This window comes from Cyprinus carpio, chromosome B14 (genome assembly GCF_018340385.1).
Source record: "Cyprinus carpio isolate SPL01 chromosome B14, ASM1834038v1, whole genome shotgun sequence".
NCBI classification, from domain to species: Eukaryota; Metazoa; Chordata; class Actinopteri; order Cypriniformes; family Cyprinidae; genus Cyprinus; species Cyprinus carpio.
The window spans coordinates 18,655,065-18,673,544 of NC_056610.1; the positions used below are offsets into that span (position 1 = coordinate 18,655,065).

Below are 18,480 nucleotides of genomic sequence, written 5' to 3' on the forward strand. Positions count from 1 at the left end.
AAAGCTGAGCTCTGTTTCACGGTGCAAATACTCTAAACATAGCTGAACATCCTTCAAATAAAAACAAATGATGCACTGACCTTTCTGTTCTCAAAATCCTGTTACAGCCATATATCATATGCTGGCCTACCCTGCCTACACAGCTCAATAAAGTGTGTGTTTATTTCTGCTAACTTAACCTTAATATTGATTTATTGATTTGTATTTTATGTGTTTTTTATAAACCTGTCAAGGCTGACTGGACACAGGAAAGACTTTTAAACCTAAAGTCCATTATATAACCTCTCTTCTCATCCTTATGGCTCTTTTTAGACTGTGCAGGTTGTAAGGAGGAGATCAAACAGGGTCAATCTCTGTTGGCGTTAGAGAAACAGTGGCACGTCAGCTGCTTCAGGTGTCAGACCTGCGGCCTGGTCTTGACGGGAGAGTACATCAGCAAGTGAGTGAACACTCCTTCTGTTGACCTGCTGGCTTTCTTTCAGCCACACATTGTGTTGCACTAAGCAGCCTCTTTCTTGTTTTTGAAACCAGGTTAAGTCTGTTCATTTACTAAATATGTAATAACAAATTCCCTAAAATAGCCATTTGTATTATTTGTATACATGGATATAAAGTATGTGGATAAATATACAATTCAGAAGTTTGTGTGGACACTCTCTCACTGTATATACACTACCGTTCAAAAGTCATGTGGCAATAAAGACTTAGAGTAGTGGTGCTAAAAACATTTTTTTATATTAAAATACAAAATAGTTAATTTGAATAGTGATAAGAGTTCACAATATTACGGATTTATTGTATTTTTAATCAAATAAATGCAGGCTTGAGCATAAGAGACTTCTTTCAAAGACATTAAAAAGCCTTACGGACCCTAAACTTTTGAACGGTAACGTATATGCATATAAACTTTACTGATAAGCAGGTGCTCCTGTTGTAGACTTTTGTGACATTAATAGTAATAATAATAGAGTCACAGAGGTCCTGGTTTTTCCAGTTTTGTGAAGCCTATGCACCTGTATTTTATTTTTAGTAACAGTATAAGAATGTGTTTATTCATGTGAGTCTTAATTTGCATGCAGAGACGGCATTCCCTACTGTGAGTCAGACTACCATGCCCAGTTTGGGATAAAGTGTGAAACATGCGACAGATACATCAGTGGACGTGTGCTGGAGGTGAGTCTACATCCCACAACAGGGCCAGTGTCCAATGGACACACCCCTCCCCCCAAACCCAGACTCTCAGCCAGGAACCCCCAATACAGAAAAATTAGATCTGCCTATTATATTATACCTTACAATGCAATTTAAGAAATAAATACTTTTAATTAGCTAGGATGCATTAAATTGACCAAAATGACAGTAAAGTCATTTATAATTTAATTCTTGCTGTTCCTTTGAACTTCTATTCAGTAGAGTGCCGAAAAAATTCTGTCAGGGTTTTCACTTTCAATATTGATAATAAGAGACTTTCAAAAGCATAAAAAAATCAGCAACACTTTACTGAAAGCCTTTATTTATAATGCATTATAAATGGTTAATAGAGGGTATAATGCATTATGATTATTCATAATGTGCATCGTAATACATTATATCTTGTTGAAAATAATTGTAAATGAATTTAAAATGAATAGAGTAACAATGAATTGATAAGTGTTATTATGTGCCGTATTTACTGTGGTTACAATTATTCATGATATTGCATGACTTTAAGTAACTTTTGAGTGGTAGTGTAGTGTTATTTATTAGAAATGTAATGAAAGTTTCATTTATGTCTACAGACCACCTGTAATACCTTTGTGGACTCCCTTTAGAGAACATTGAACTTGAGCAATTGACTCATTACTTATTCACATATACCATAGTAGTTCTTTGTGATGAGTGACTTGTCTTTGATTGCTATTGACTCTGAATTACCACAGAACTCTGCTGAATAGACTGCGATTACATTGAGTTATACCTGAAAAGAACATGAATTGATCCATCAAGCAGGCCAGGCAGGAAGCCTCCGTTATAAAAAGATCAAGGGCTAAGAATGAGGAGATGGATGAAGAAGCCCAGACAGACAGGGGAATAAAACCACCATTTGAAGCAATCTTCCCTCAGAAATACACACTCTTTTCTCTCTCACAACGCTTTCACCTTTTATGGTTAAGAGACAGCAAAAAATATACATTGGAGAGACTAGTAGAGGATAACACTTTGAGAGAATAAACAAGTGAGGACTATCACTGTTACTATTGCTTCTGATATTTATTTTTCTTGGTCTTCCTCCAAAAATATATATTGATTGTATGGTGTATATAATACTATTTATATTAGTATTAAAAAATGTAGTTGAAGTTTATTAAAATTTATTAAAAATGGATCAAAAAACATCAATAAACTTTAACACTAATTACCCAGTAATTAATCATTGAGTAAAAATAGAGAGAATTACTAGTGACAGAGCTAATGAAGAGCCAGTGGGTTGCCCTGCCTTTAGTTTTCTTCCCCTGTGGCTCGTTCTTCAGAGGAATGGCCTAATATTCTGGCCTTTGACGCCTTCTAAGCAAGAATGGTTATTTTGGCAGGCACCCTTTCTTTTGTTGACTTGCTATTTTCTGACACTCCCGAGTATGGTTGTAGAGTCATGGAGTTGGAGAGAGAGACAGAGAATGTGAGCGACTTTGAGTAATGTGACGGTCGCAGGGGAAGTGAAACATGATGAGGTAGTTTACATACAAATAAGAAAGGAGATAATTTGCCAGCCGAGACTTCCAAAGCTGATGAAGCTTAATGCTAATACACACACATTTGAAAAACATTTGAGTCAGACTGTGTACTCACACACACACTAACTCATTCCTGTTGCTCTGTTTTCTCTTATCCCAGTCTGAGTGGCTGGTGTGAAGTGCTCCATGTTCCAGCGAGAGCTCAAGTCAGGTTATTTATAGCTAGTGGGACACAGGCTGATTTATCTTTATCTGCCTGTTTGATTTGCACTCATTCCCCCTGGGAGACACCTAGTAATACCACATGCCTCTGAGCACTTAGAAACTGACAGCTCGCTGATTCCTGGAGCAGTGACAGCATGCACTATGTCTCGAGCTCATAAACTGGCCTTCTTTTGCCACCTGCTCTGTGCCTCCTCTCCAATATGCCTTTTTTCTCAGGGCTTCCTAATGAGACATTTGGTGTATTCACGATATTTGTCTATGAATAGCAACTGTCATACTAGTGTAAGAACTTACATATTTTTGAATACATAATGGTCAGTTATTTTGTTTGTCGTTGTTTTTCTGATGTAAATAGTTTTAAAGAAAGCCACAGAAGAATCAGTAATTGTGTCTCTTAGCAACTCACTGATAAAGACACTTGTTTTGTTCCTGAATAAATATGTGTTTTGATTAAATAGCTTGAGTGACCGATTCAATGACTCATTCATAAAAACAGTTACATTTGTGTTGTTAAATTAAAGGGATACTCCTCCCCAAAATGAAAACGTTGTCATTAATCACTTACCCCCATGTCGTTCCAAACCCGTAAAAGCTCCGTTCGTCTTCGGAACACAGTTTAAGATATTTTGGATGAAAACCGGGAGGCCTGTGACTGTCCCATAGACTGCCAAGTAAATAACAGTGTCAAGGTCCATAAAAGGTACTGTATGAAAGTCGTCGTCAGAATACTAAAAAAGCAATGAATGTCTTTATGAATGTGTCGTTTTGTTCCTGAATGAATCAGTGTTTTGAACAAATTGTAATAATGACTTTATTCAACAAATCCTTTGTCAACAGTCTCCTCTGTCTCTCCATATCACCGTGTGCTGTGTATGCTCTTCTGTATCATCCGCGCCACAAGGATGCATGTATTTAGCTTTGATTTGAATGAAAACAGTGCATCCTTGTGGCGTGGATGATACATGAGAGCATACGGAGCATACGGTAATATGGAGAGACACAGAGGAGTTGTTAGTCATTATTTTTGTTTTCTTAGCTTACAAAAAGTGTTCCCGTTGCTTCATATAACCCAGATTGCACGTCTGATGGCAGATGGAGTATTCTGACAATGACTTTCATACCTTTTCTGGACCTTGACACTGTTATTTACTTGACAGTCTATGGGACAGTCACAGGCCTCCCGGTTTTCATCCAAAATATTTTAAATTGTGTTCCGAAGACAAATGGAGCTTTTACGGGTTTGGAACGACATTGGGGTAAGTAATTAATGACAAAATTTTCATTTTGGAGTGGAGTATCCCTTTAAGACAGTCACATTTCATTCCTTAATGAATCGGTTTTGTATGAATCAATTTTTGAACAAATTGTTTAAGTGGCTCACTTGGTGATACATTCATAAAGACATTCATATGTTTTGTTCCTGAATGAATCAGTGTTTTGAACAAATTGTTTAAGTGGCTCACTTGGTGATTCATTCATAAAGACAGTCATATGTTTTGCTGCTGAATCATTACCATTTAATTTGTTTTGAACACATCGGTTGCGAGTAAGTGATTAAATGATTCAGTGTCTTGTTTACAAAGACAGTCACATGTGTTGTCGGATTTAAATGAGTTGACTAAATGATGTTTAGTTCTCAAATTAATCTGTATTTTTGAGCGAATCAGAACTGAGTCAATGATTCCAATCACTCACTTATAAAGAGAGTCACTTGTTGCCACCTACTGGTGCAACAACGTATATACAAACTGTGAAAAGTGCCAGTACTGTTATAGCAGCACTGTTGGAATGCTGCTTGACTAATTTTAAGGACATGTATTAACTGTTGTATAATATTAATTCTAATACATGAATCAATTTTTACACCATTCACTTGGGTGACATCTTCATTCTATCTAATTTGTCCCCATTCCTCAACCAGAACTCTAAACAAACAGTGAAAATGTTTTTAAAAAGTGTTTGTTCTCTCCAGTTCCATCAACAAGCTCATATTTTTTTAACTGGCCCAGGGGAACTATTCTCTCAATTACTGATTCTTGGCACTGAAGGATCTGCGTAAGCTTTAAATGTGTGTACGGTGAGCAAGAGAGTCATTAAACGTCTGTAGAGCTCAAATGAGTCTTGAGCAGTATTAAAATAGCAATAAAGGAGGAGTGCTCTGTTGCTTAGTATGGAGGACACTGTTGAGACAAGTATATGTTGACTGTGTTTATTGCGCTCATGATAATGGGTTTAACAGGTGGAGCATTTATGTGCTGTACATGTTACTTTAGAATATTTTAGAGCAACCTGCAATGTTTCTTAATCATTCTGTTTGTCCCTATCTTTCTCTGTCCAGGCTGGAGGGAAGCACTACCACCCCACTTGTGCTCGCTGTGCCCGGTGTCAGATGATGTTTACAGAAGGAGAGGAGATGTATCTCACAGGTGAGGAGAGGTTACAGGGGCCAACAGCCGGCACTTTCCATTAATAGGTTGCGAAATAGGACCTGAAACTATTCCAAATAAGGAAGTGATTTTGTTTTTCTTTTACAACAAATAGTCAGTGAAAGTTGCTTAACTTTCAGAAAATGGTGTTTGTCAACCTCAGGTGGTCAAACTACTTAATATTATGGAGGAGTTTGATTTTCTATTCATTTTTTATGAGCCTTGTAATTACCAAAATGTGGGAACATGTCTAACTATAGTTTAAAATGCTTTTAATAGATTTTTTTTTTTTTTCTTAAAAAAAAAAAATAAACATTACAAATATTTAAAAATGTAATAAAATGAGACCAACATTTTTAAAATTAATGGTAAACTTTATGGAATGAGATAATATCATAATCAAATGAGATTATATACTATACATTCAGTGACATACACTGAAGTAAGAGTATACAGCTAAGAGATTCTTTGGCTTTTTATTGCAGACTATTCTTGTGACCTTGTGAATGATGCTTTCACATGTGAGTGATTTAAAGGTTCTTTAAAAAGTAAGATACTCTAACAAAATTCTCAAATTACACTTAATTTAATCATGTGTATGTGTCATTCACAAGGTCATTCGAGTTCAAAAGTTCATCCTTGTGACATAGCAGATGAGCACTTTGCCTATAAAAGAGCTCTTTTACAATATTCCATGAGAATCTTTCAACATTAGCTTCATTTCCAGAACATCATGAACAATATGCAAGATTCATGTGGGAGATAAAGGCTGTAGTGAGAAGACTTTAATGAAGAAACTCCCCAAAGAGTCACAGAGGCTCATCTTGATCCATCTTAATGCCCCATTCAGTAGATTTCCTCTGTGAAACTGTGTGATCGCTCATATGACTTCCAGTGCTAGAGGCTGGTGGACATTAGAATGCACCGCAGGTCTTTTTCTGTGTTGGTCTGTTCTGTTTCACATTCAGCGCTGAGATGTGTAAGTGTGTTCCAGGCTAGTGAACACGCCTCGAGGTAAATGCATTTAAAAGTAAGCAGAGCCGGCCGTCAGCACATTACTATCATGCAAAAAAGAGAGAGGTACATTGGGAATGAGAAAGGGAGAGAATGAGCCAGCCAGCCAGAGACAGAGCATTGGATTAAAAACCCCATCAATCTGAAATTGAAAATACTACAGTTGAATGAATACACTCCGGCCTTTCTTCTCATAGAGTGATTATGTTAAATGTGTTTGCCTTATCCATCTGCTTCCAAATTTCAAACTCACCACTAAGGTCAGGAGGAATGTGATTGGCAGGCAGGTCTAAGATGCCAAACTGAATAAAATGTACAATAAAAATCTCAGTGCAACACCATTAGGTTCACATTTTTGTTTTCTGAAAAAAGCTATGGCGCCAGTGCCTACTCAAAAAATAATTTCAGTTTATAATATAAATCAGATTATGAATGTTGATTTAAATTTAGTATCAGTTTTCTATCTTACCAATCAAACGTTTGGGTTCAGTTAGATCTTTTAATGTTTTTGAACAAAGTCTCTTATTCTGAAGTCTGCATTTTCTTTTTGTCAGAAAATACAGTGAAACTGTAATATTTTGAAACATGTTGAAACCATTGTCCTGCTTAAGATATTGTGGAAACTGTCCTGATTTTTTTTTTAGGTTTCTTTGATGAACAGAACGTTGAAAAGAACAGCATTTATTTGAATTTTTTTGTTACTATGTAAAGTCATCTTAAAGTGTCTTGAATGAACACATGGCTGGATTATAAGTGTTGTGCATTGTATCTAACATTCTCCTCCTGTTTGTTTGGATGTGTTTCTCAGGTTCAGAGGTGTGGCATCCTGTGTGTAAACAAGCATCTCGAGCAGAGAGGAAACTGAGAGTAAATGTCTTTTTTTAACAGTTATACGAATTTCAAAATGCGTTCAGATCTCACTCTGAAGCTCGTCTGTTTTCTTGCTTTTTTCATTTTACAGCTCAGGCGCACATCAGAAACCTCCATCTCTCCGCCAGGCTCCAGCATTAGTTCACCCAGCAGAGTCATATGTGTAAGTCCAGTCTGAATGAAGACAACAGAGCTGTAAATTATACAAAATCAGAACATTAAATTTTGAAATGATGATAATTTTAGTCATTATTTTGATATAATGTGTTCATGTTCATTTTAGGCACAGGTTAAAGGGACAGTTCACCCAAAAATGAAAATTCAGTCAGTTATGTTGATCCAAACCTGTGTGACTGAATTTCTTTTGTGGAACACAAAAACATCAATTTACCAGAATCGATTATATAAATAATGACAGAACATCCATTTTTGAATGAACTGTTCTTTTATTGTTACAACGTTTGACTTACACTACCATTAAAAGTTTTGGGTCAGTAAGATTAAACAGATGAAACAGATTAAAAGTGACAGTAAAGGCTTTTATTATTTTATTATTCTTTATTACAAAAGATTTCTATTTCAAATAAATTTTGTTCTATATCTTTCTATTCTTTTTATTCATTTAAGGATCCTAAAAAAAGACAAAAATACTGATCAGCACAAGTTTTCAACCTTGATAATGATATGAAATGTTTATTGTGCAGCAAATAAGCATATTAAAAAAACAAATTTTCCCAAACAAAAATAAAATACAATTAAAAAAACATTAAAATTGAAAACATTTAAAATAAATAAAAAAAATTTTTCACAGTATTATAGTATTTTTGATCAAATAAATCCAGTCTGGTGAGTGTAAGAAGCTCTTTTAAGAGCATTAAAATCTTACGGAACCCAAACGCTGCAGTGGTAGTATAAAGTGCCATGGAGATTTCTGTAGTTTCTCTACAAGGCTATTGAAACACAAAAATTACAGGTTTGATTTCCAGTGAATGCACTGATTAAATGTGCATCTTTAAAATGTATAAATGTAAGTATTATTGGTTTGGACAGTTGACGCCTACTCGCATGTGACTTTTACCAACAAAAAGTGTCTTAGAAAATTTAAATCAATATATTGTTTTCTGTAAGTGAGTAAACAAGATGATTTTCACATCATTTAGAAAAAAAAAAATTCTAGGCTACAAGCTCCAGTTCTCAAAATTCCTGGGAACCAATTTTCTGTATGTGTTTTTATTGCCTTATTCAAGTGATTTAACATTTTTAGTTTTTCACTAACCACGCATAACATTTTTTTTCTCAAAAAAACACAATCATGTACATACATGCTGCTCACATATTATTATAGCCCAGTTTGGTGCTGATTACAGTGAGATTAGACTTTAGCCATTTAGATATTTATAAGAAACTGAAAAAAGCACAAATGTCAGGGCATGACAAAACTTCTCCAGGCCCCAAAAATACCCTTAGACTCCAGAGGGTTAAAATGTATAAATGTAAGTATTATTGGTCATTCCAAGATGGATGACTCTCGTGCTTGAGTTTATTGGCTTGTTCATAATGTGTTTGTGTGCGTTCTGCAGTGGTGCAGTCATTAACATCACATGTGGAAGTAAAGGCCGGCCCGAGTGTGTAACCTTTGTGCTGTGTGTGTGATTGATGTATGCATAACGCAGTGTAAGCATATGTGCTGTCAAGCCCTGCAGGTCCATACTCTGCTGAAGGTCAAGCGTGAGACTGTATAAGATTTAAATAGAAGCAAAACCTTCAAATACTATCTGGGGCTACTTGTAAATTAAGGCACTAAACTAAAAGTGTTAAAGCGATAGTTCACCCAAATATGAAAATGTGTCATCATTTACTCACCCTCATGTCATTCCAAATCAGTATGACTTTCTTTATTCTGCCGAACACAAAATAAGAAGCTTTGGAAAATGACATTTTTCTAAAAATCTAATCAGTTTTACCAAACAAAGTAAAGCAACAGGTTTGAAATGAAATGAGGGTAGGTAAACGATAATGGTTTTCATTTTTGGTTGCACTATCCCTTGGAATAGTATTTGGGTCATGTAGTTTATGCATCCAAAATAAAAACAGAACCTTTAGTTTGCATGTTAACAAAGGACTTTATACTCAATCCAAAAAAAAAAAGTCATAAGCAGTCTTATCAAATCCAATATGACATTTTTATAGCATTTATCTGCTGCTTTGCAGTTTCAATCATGAGCTCAATTGTATTCTAACAGCACTTGCTTTAAAGTGTGCCAACTGTGCCGCAGGCTTATTCCCACACTTAATTGTGTTGTTGATGTTGTCGTCGCCTCTCATCATTGCTGTTTTTTGCAGGCCTGCTCATTGGGTTTGACGTGTGAGTGTGTGTATCTGTCGTGTGTCCCTCTCCTCAGGCAAAAATGGAGAACGAGATCCTTGATTACAAAGACTTGGCAGCTCTGCCTAAGGTTAAAGCCATTTATGAAGTGCAGAGGCCAGACTTCTGGTCCTATGAGCCCAGTCACAGATACTGCTCCGATGACAGGCTAGAGCGTCTCAGCTATGGGGAGGTATACTGCCCTAGAGGACCACTAGAGCCACTCTGGGTCTACTTTCAGCATGTCTCCCCCTGTCGCCGGATCTACTGACCTGGTCCTAGCCGAGCTTAGCTTTGAGTTTCTCATTTATGTTGCATCCGTTGGCTGGCTGTATGCTTTTGTTTGCTGAAGCACTATGTTTGTGCCTTTCTCCCACTATTGATAGTGAATTTGGTTGAGCCACCTTGCTTTAGTTTGCTTTTAGAAAGCTCTCTGAAAAATGCTAGTGAATTATTTGATGTTGCTTAAAGGAATGGTTCACCTAAAAATGAAAAATAATAATAATAATTTACTCACCCTCATGTTCTTTCAAAACCGTATGATGATTGTTGAACACAAAAGGAGATGTTTAGTAGAATGTCAGTGCTGCTCTGGTTTTCACATTGAAGTAAACAGTAACCACAAACTCCTTAATTATTTTGTTTGTTGTAGATAGAAGGAAAATTATAGAGTTTGGAATGACATGAGAGTGAATAAATGACAAGATCTTCAATTTTGGGTGAACTATCTCTTGAATTTATGCTTGCTGAGTAGATAATGTTGAGTTTTATAATTTTGCAGGAGATTCAAAGTAGGTTGGTCTGATCACAGTGGCTCCTTCACCTCCGTCCCCTTTTCTCTTTTCACTTCCCTTACACATCAGATGTCATGGAGGAAGAGACTGAAGAGTTATCTCTGATTTACTTTTGTACTGACTTTCTCCTTTTTTTGTGTCCACAGTCCTTGGGCACGCTCTCCCCTTATTCTCAGGTAAAAGTTTTGACTTAAATTCACTTTAAGTCTAGGTGTCGACCGATTATCGGCGCCGATATATTAAGCATTTTTATGGTTATCAGTATTGGTCATTTTCAAAACCTATTTGCCGATAAAATAATTTAAAAGCATTTAAAGAAAGTTTTTGTCAGAGCTCTTGTTATTCTTATCTTTGACATTAATTTTAATACATATATATGCAGTATATCAGTTCAAAATATCGGTTATCGGTCTACTTGATCTGTAATAATGCTAAATGCATAAATTTAATAATCAGCATGACCCTGAAAAACACATACTGGTCAACTCCTAGATAAGTCAGCAGCTAACAGCAATACATTTTGCAAAAAAAAGTTATAAAATTAGAGATTCTCACAGTCATAGTAATGAATTATAACATTTTATGTGACTAGGACATGTATGACAGTATGGACATAAGGATGAGAAGATCCTCCAGTCCGGGGTACATAGACTCCCCCACCTACAGCAGACAGGGCATGTCTCCCATCATGCCCCGCTCTCCACAGCACTACTACAGATATGGTGAGTCCCTTCTGCTGAGCAGTACAATAACAAAAAATGCACTCTCATCCCTGATATATGGGATGCTGGTGTAACCAGCTTTCAGCTTCATCAGAAAACTATGCAAGTTGACCAGCATGTGTTGCTGGTAAACAACATGGATAGTGGACCAGCTCTAACCAGCTTGAACCAGCATACTAGTTTAAGCTGGTCTTTTCAGCAGGAATGGCTTGAGAACTATACTGAATATGCAGTATATTGGGAAATATACTATATATTTATTGCTTTGCCTTCTTTATACATTTTATAAAGTGTGGTTTCCAGTTGCATAGCAAACTCTCAGAAAAAAAGGTACAAAAACTTTAATTGGGGCAGTACCCTTGCAAAATGTACATTTTAGATACTTATGTACATTTAAGGTATGGTTATGCAGCCTTTAGGGGTAAATATGGTAAAAAGGAGTACCTTTTGAAACGGTACAACCCCAGTGACAGCTTTTGTACCCTTTGTAGAGTGTAGTGACTGATAATGATTTTAAAGTCAACATGAATTGTGACTTCTTTAGAAGTAAAATGGGACATTCAGTGACAAAAAGAGAAAGGACCAGGGTATAATTTTAGTATTATTTGCATACTATTATATTTAATTATATTTTTGAAGTAGCTTTTATTTTTATATTTTTAGTTTTTATTTTCATTTTAGTAATTTTTTTATGTTTTTATTTTTTTCATTTTATAATTATTATTTTTGTATTTCTATTTAGCTTCATTTCATTTATTTTTATTTTGCTTGTAGCTTTTTATTGCTTTTCGTGCTTTATTTTTCAGATGTTTCAGTTTTCACTTGTTTCTTCATTTTTGTTTTATTTAAATTAATGAAACCATTTTTAATAGTTTTAGTTAACAGTACCCACACTGGGAAGGACAGGACTTTATCTATCTGGAATTGATTGCATCTTTAAGTTGTGATGTCACCCAAAAAGTTAGAAAATTTTGATGAATTACATTTTTTTAAATGATGAGAATGTGATGAATTATTTACAGTAAGACCACAATAAGAGATTTCATGTTGACTTGAATCAAAATAAGCTATATAGGCTTTTCATGTGGGATATGTTCTTGCCATTCCACCCACCTCCTATGCACCCCTCTGTCTGGCACAGTATGTCTTTTCTTCTGTTTTGAAATGCATACTGTCCCTGCCTGGCTAATCTTGGATCATTGATCTGATGATCACCGGTGTGATGATTGAGTGTGTGTAGTTAGGCCACACAGGACGTGTGCACTCATGCTCTGGTTCTGTTACTGTCATTGGCTTGGGGCTTGCTGCAGGCACTGAGAGTGGCAGAAGTTCACCCTATTACAATCAGCTAGATGCCCGGTCCAGCACGCCCACCACAAACCAAGCTCCTAAGCATTTCCATGTGCCAGGTAGGCCAGGCCTCTACATTCACCTCATTGGCTGCTGTCATCACTTTCATATTCATCCAGCAGTATATTTGACTATAAATTAAAGTCTTGTTAATGAATCAAAGTCCCTGTAACTGTTGACTCTGTCTATACTATACATCTATAGTATGGCTCTACTCTATTTTTGTGGTCTCTTCAACTGTTCCACTCTCCTCTACCTTACCCTAAAGGTCCCTGGAATCCTGAAGAAGAAGAACAAAAAAGCATATCCTGCCCCGTGCTTTCTTCTGCCTGTCACTTACATCTCCTCCGTGTTTTATTTCTAATCTCTCCTTATCTTCTCAGCCACAGGGGAGCCCAATATCTACAGGAAGCCTCCCATCTATAAGAGACATGGTATAGTGTGCTCCGCCTGCCCCGGCCTGTTTTCCCTCACGCTCAGTCCTGAGGCTGTGTGGGCTCATGGGAAAGATGTGTCTGATTAGTGTTAGTGTCCTCCATAGCTGACCTCCAGCAGACCCTTTAGTCTAAAAGCCTTTATGAGAAGTAGAGAGCAAATGAGGAAGAAGAACGCTTTATATTAAAATTCAGAGTGCTTTCCGTTCCTTGCATGACAGAAGAATGTAGAACTGGCACGAACGCATCCTTGCTTCTTAAAGGAGGGTGATGAAAAAAGGATGAGGCTTGCTAAGGCATGATTAAAGCTTGCCGTGTCCCCCCTGTGCTTTAGATTTACTGGGAAGTGGTCACATTAGATGCCACCGAGAAGCACCACTGAACGGCAAGTTAAGATCAACCCTGTTGAGAAGCCCCTGTTAGGAAGGCAAACCTGTTTAAGCATGAATTGAGCGAGTGTGAAAGCCTAAACATCCTACAGAGGTTCACACAGTTCAAATGGCAGCTGTATTGTTTCTCTGGCAGCTGATAACATATTAAATGTTGCATTTTATGTACTTTAGGGACTAGGAAGTCCCTAGAATGCTTCTTTTAGTTATTGGTGGCGGATCATTGATAGATGGTTGTTTATGTGGATAACTCTGTCTGTTCATTCATAAAATTACAATCTCACAACTTTTTGTCAAGTACATTAGTTAGTATGTCTTCAAAATGTCATGAACTCTAACCCCTTTAACTCAACAATAGCAATAGTACATCTTTCCCCTAACTGCATGTGTCTTTGTGTGTATTTATATGTGTATATACTGTATATATATGTGTGTGAGTGTGCATTACAGGCTTGTGCCATTTTCAGTAGGATTAATTATTATGCTTATTTTTGACAACAAAATGATAAATAATATAAATATACCAGATATATTATAAAGATGATAAAGTGGGTTTATGGGTAATAAAGACATTCGGATTTCGTCTGGGCTCAACAGTTTAGATTTTTTGCCATGCCAACGTTTTCAAGCCACCAGAGGTATTACAAATAACAAAAATAACAAAAACAAACAACTTTTTACGTACAACAAGTAAAACAATTCAATAAATCATAACTTAATCAGATTACTTTTTTCGTGCAACCAGTAAAGTAATGCAATACTTTGTTTTCCCATTTATTCACTGACACCTTATTAATTTCTTCACTTTTAGTGTGAAAGGGCCCTTACAATTGCCAAAAATATAACTTTAGGCTTTTTTGTTGTTATTGTTAAAAACAAATATGCATGCCCAGCCCAGATGACAAAGTAACCCAAAAGCAACATAATCCAATACTTTTCATAAAAAACTAACGCAATTAGTTACGTTTTATGGAGTAATGCAATATTGTATTGCATTACTTTTAAAACTGATTTTCTCCAACACTGATAATTATAATTATAATAAATTAAATGTTTTATGTTGGCAAATATCAAAAGACAAATTTTCACAGCAATCAGCTGGCTTGAAACTATCTTCTGTTGAGTCCTGTAATACATATCTATAGGTCGAGATCATAGACTCTGTAAAAACATGGATGTAGTGTCCGTGACATCACCTGTAGATTCCTGAAGAGCTTTTTTGAAGCGCAAAGTGGGCGGAGCGGGCCGTCGCCATCTTGGCAGCGCGTTACCGCGCGTAACTCCCAGATAATCGGAAATGGGCAAAAGGGCGGGAGCTGGTTGTTGAAGCCACGCTCACCTAGCTCGACGACAGTGTCAGCAGCGGCAATCCACCTGTCACTCAAGTGGCCACTCCCTTAATTATGCAGAACTTTAAGGCTTAATAAAATTTAAACGGAAGAGTTTTACCCCCCTCACAGTTGTCATGAAGAGCAAAATTATCTATATAGACCAAAATCATTTTTTGAGCCAGGCTGTAAACATGTTTTTTTTTTTTCTGCTGTAAAGTTGGGCATTTTAACATGGGGAGTCTATGGGATTGACTCCCTTTTGCAGCCAGCCTCTATCAACAATTTCATTAGAAGAAATTGTGAAATGGCTTTAAATGTGTTATGAATGTGCAAAATTGTATTTTCTTTAGGAGAAATTGTGAAATGGTTTTAAATGTGTTATGAATGTGCAAAATTGTTTGTTCCAATATTTCAGACATTTTCTGTTCAGTTCTGACCCTTTTTGATGGATAAATCTGTGAAATCTAAGTATGCTAAATGGTGTTAAATGGAATAGGGCATGCTAGACATTTATTGGTTTCTGACAGCATCAAATTAGCTAAAATGTTTAAAAGACAAGCACACAGGGTGCAGGGGATTATAGAACTTTGTGAATTATGGCTGTTTGAGTTCTTCAAAGCTTCTGGCAGAGATTCTGTGTAGGCCTGCCAATTAGCATGGACAGTACACAACAACAGAGATCTAGAGTGCATAAGGGAGATGAATTAGTTTCAGAGTTTTGCACAGAGCTGCACAAATGCTGCAGATTTATTTACTGGCCAGTTCAGATACTTACACAGTTTATCAAGTTATGCCTAAGAAAGGTCAGAACCATCTCTGAGAGCCTGTTGGCTCAGTTTACATTTTGTGAAGTCGAGTGTGTGTTTATGTTTATCCTCGTGTCACAAGCCTGTAATGAGCACTTCACAAGGAATATTTTGCTACCCATATGGTGGATCTGCATGTGTAAGTGAAAAGTGCTATATTGTTGTAGATATCTAGCTGTGTTTCTGCAAAAGACTCACGAATACAGTAGTATTGTAATGCAGATCATTTGCTTCTCTGCCATATGGGTACCAAACTTAAAATCTCACTAAAGACTCTATGGGATGCAAATATTTCTTCCCTTATTCTTTTTTCCCTGTTTTTCCCCCTCACCACCTTAAATACAAAATTCCCTCCACCTCTACTTTCCTCGGTCACCATTCACTCTGTAAGTATTCTCTCTCCCCGTGCACATCTGTCTGTCTGCGTTTTGGGTTGTGTGTTTGTTTCGGTTGATCTCTAGTCCCTCACTTGCATTCGGTCTCTCATCCCTGTGAAGTCTTTTCCATTAGGGATTGTTAATATTCTGCTTCTGTATTTGTGTTGAATCTTCTTGTGTGTGTTTTAAATGGATGGGAGACAAATGCTTTATTTAGCATGTTTTGCTTTAGCATTGAAGGCAATTTATCAATATCCATGTCGTTTCTAATAATACAAAGAGTTTTAAAGTGTTTTCTGTGCTTATTCAATATCTCATTTATATGAATACAGATGCTTTATATTGAGTGTTGTGGATTGTGTTAAAGTCATTTCCCTCTGGGCTGTTATATGTCAGCGTTGTAGCTCCTTTCTTTCTTTATTTCGGATGCCCCCTTAACACCTAGCATTAGCATTAGCTAGGTTGAGTTCACAAAGCATCTTGGGTGTACTTACAGCTGGTTTTTGATGTGGATCGTGCGATCACTGGAAACGCATACTAATGTTAGATGTAAAGGGGGCCTGATTGTACCGCTATGTGCTGTTATTTCACAAGCTTTTTCCAAAGATGTGATCCTGAAATTCTTTCCCCACAGACAATCACTGCAATCCAGCAACTAAGAGCAAGACCAGTGAGGACATTGTCCAATCTTCCAAGTTCCTATCAGCCTACTCACCTGAACACTACCAGCACTCAGAGTCTGATTACTACCATTACACCAGCTCTCCTAAATGTAAGTGATGAATGTATTTATAATGTCCTATGCATTCAGTTCACTGGCATCACAGCACTTCCCTGTCCTTTACACCAGCCACAATCATTCTAAACATTTCCACATACAGGGATGCCAGTAAAGATCATCTAGTCTCTGAATGTAGAAACGGTCAGTGTGACTAGAATATATTTAGCATGTCATAAAAATAAAGTATTTGCTACATGTTGTTGATAATCAAGTGTACAGTCTTTAATATATTTATGCAATAAGAAAGCACTGGAGATCGTAGAAGCAAATGCAACACACAGAACAGGTGTGGAGAACTAACTACCATCTTACAGACAAGAAACTAAGAAACAGAGCCAAACGGGAACAAGGAAAACCAAAATGCGATGAAACTAAACCAGGACCGTAAGAGTATTATATTGCAGTGCAGTTCATTTTCCTATTGAGCAGTCCCTAATGCACTGTAGTGATTTAATACAATTTGTTTAAACCTGTTTCCACTAAATTATGCTTTATAAATACCCGATAAAACTAGACTTGTCAAGAACATTTAAACAAACACAACACCATTCATTTACTAAAAGCAGAATAATACAGAAGCTGTCATGAAATATGAGATATTCTAATATGCTTAAAGTGATTAATATTAACAAGGGAAGAAGGCAGTTTTGGATTTTGTTGTGTCCCAGGGTTCTTTTATATTTATTTTTGCATCATCAATATTCAATTACATTTTCCAATTGGGACAAGAGCTGTATTTTATTAGCTGTGTTATATCCCATTAATGTGTTTGACCAAATGATGACAGGTGGGTGCAGTTTCTGAGATCAAAAGGTATCTTACTTCCTTCAGATTTTTTTTTTTTTTGGCTTTTTTTCTGATTTGCAGATTAGAAGTATGAAAGTTTAAAATTTAATAAGAGATTGCATATATATTTCATAGCATATTTTTGCTGCCATTCAAGATACACACTGTGCATTTCCCTTTAGATGCTATTGTTGTTTTTTTCATCAAGACTCATTATTTCCTCTTTCCAACACTTGCTTTCTTTCTCAATTTCTTTTCCCTCTCAGCTTTACGTGCTCCTCGGAGAAGGTACTCATCAGGTGGAGAAGAGGATGGCTGGAGTCACGGCCTTCAAAGAGTAAGCACCCTGTCTCTTTATTTTCACAATGCCCTCTAACCAGCAATTAAACTTGTGTTAATTGGATAATGAGATAAAACTTGCCTGGTTTTCATTATCAGCGATCAGTCATCAAGTTACATCCCATCTGTCTACATTTAACCATGTTTGAAATCTAGCCAATAAGTGTCAAGTACTGATCACTCTTACTATGGCATGATGCTCACTCATTATTTCTTTTGTTTCTTTCTGTTTGCTTCATTTCTCTGCATCTCAGATTCAGGGTGGTATCGGTAGGATGATCCTGAAGGAGGAGATGAAAGCCCGCTCCGGTTCCTATGACAACGACCCCTGGGGCAGCGCACGGAACTCTCGCAGTGGGAGCAGGGAGTTGTTGCACAGCATGGGCCACAACAACACCGTTAACGGCTGTAAGTGCTCCACTAGAGCTGCTGTATGACGGCGGATTACAGAGATGTGTGTTCGGAGGGGGTTGCTGTAGGGTCATCAAAACCAGAGCATTGCAGATCACATTGGTCACTGCATTTGATCCTTCAAAGCCAAACCTACTGTTTGTATTTATCTAAGACCACCTTTTCCCTTCCCACAATCTCCTCTGGGGAAGATGCATGACGGCAACAGGTGCGGTGGGGTGTTGACTGCATGCAGCATGGGAGTTGCTTTGCCTGCGTTCAGTATGGAGTATTCATTTTTCAGTGTAGAGCGGTGTGGTCAATGAAGATGTGGCACTGAGCCATCTTATTAAGGCAGTGGAGCTATGGA

The 18,480-nt window shown here is 36.9% G+C and overlaps 1 protein-coding gene across 8 annotated transcripts in view; it reads left to right on the plus strand.

Annotated features, from left to right (window-relative positions):
* Positions 1-18,480, plus strand: part of ablim3 (actin binding LIM protein family, member 3) — a 58,233-nt gene that overhangs the window by 33,510 nt on the left and 6,243 nt on the right. The window contains exons 5-17 of one of the 8 annotated variants that reach the window (XM_042738357.1): positions 313-439; positions 1,080-1,173; positions 5,275-5,362; positions 7,185-7,243; positions 7,338-7,409; positions 9,649-9,804; positions 10,552-10,581; positions 10,998-11,127; positions 12,438-12,536; positions 12,861-12,911; positions 16,449-16,586; positions 17,648-17,718; positions 17,975-18,128. In XM_042738357.1, coding sequence (XP_042594291.1) covers positions 313-439; positions 1,080-1,173; positions 5,275-5,362; positions 7,185-7,243; positions 7,338-7,409; positions 9,649-9,804; positions 10,552-10,581; positions 10,998-11,127; positions 12,438-12,536; positions 12,861-12,911; positions 16,449-16,586; positions 17,648-17,718; positions 17,975-18,128 — 1,269 coding nt within the window. The remainder of the gene's footprint in view (positions 1-312; positions 440-1,079; positions 1,174-5,274; positions 5,363-7,184; positions 7,244-7,337; positions 7,410-9,648; positions 9,805-10,551; positions 10,582-10,997; positions 11,128-12,437; positions 12,537-12,860; positions 12,912-16,448; positions 16,587-17,647; positions 17,719-17,974; positions 18,129-18,480) is intronic. The other 7 variants (XM_042738358.1, XM_042738360.1, XM_042738362.1 and 4 more) reach the window with 7 other exon arrangements.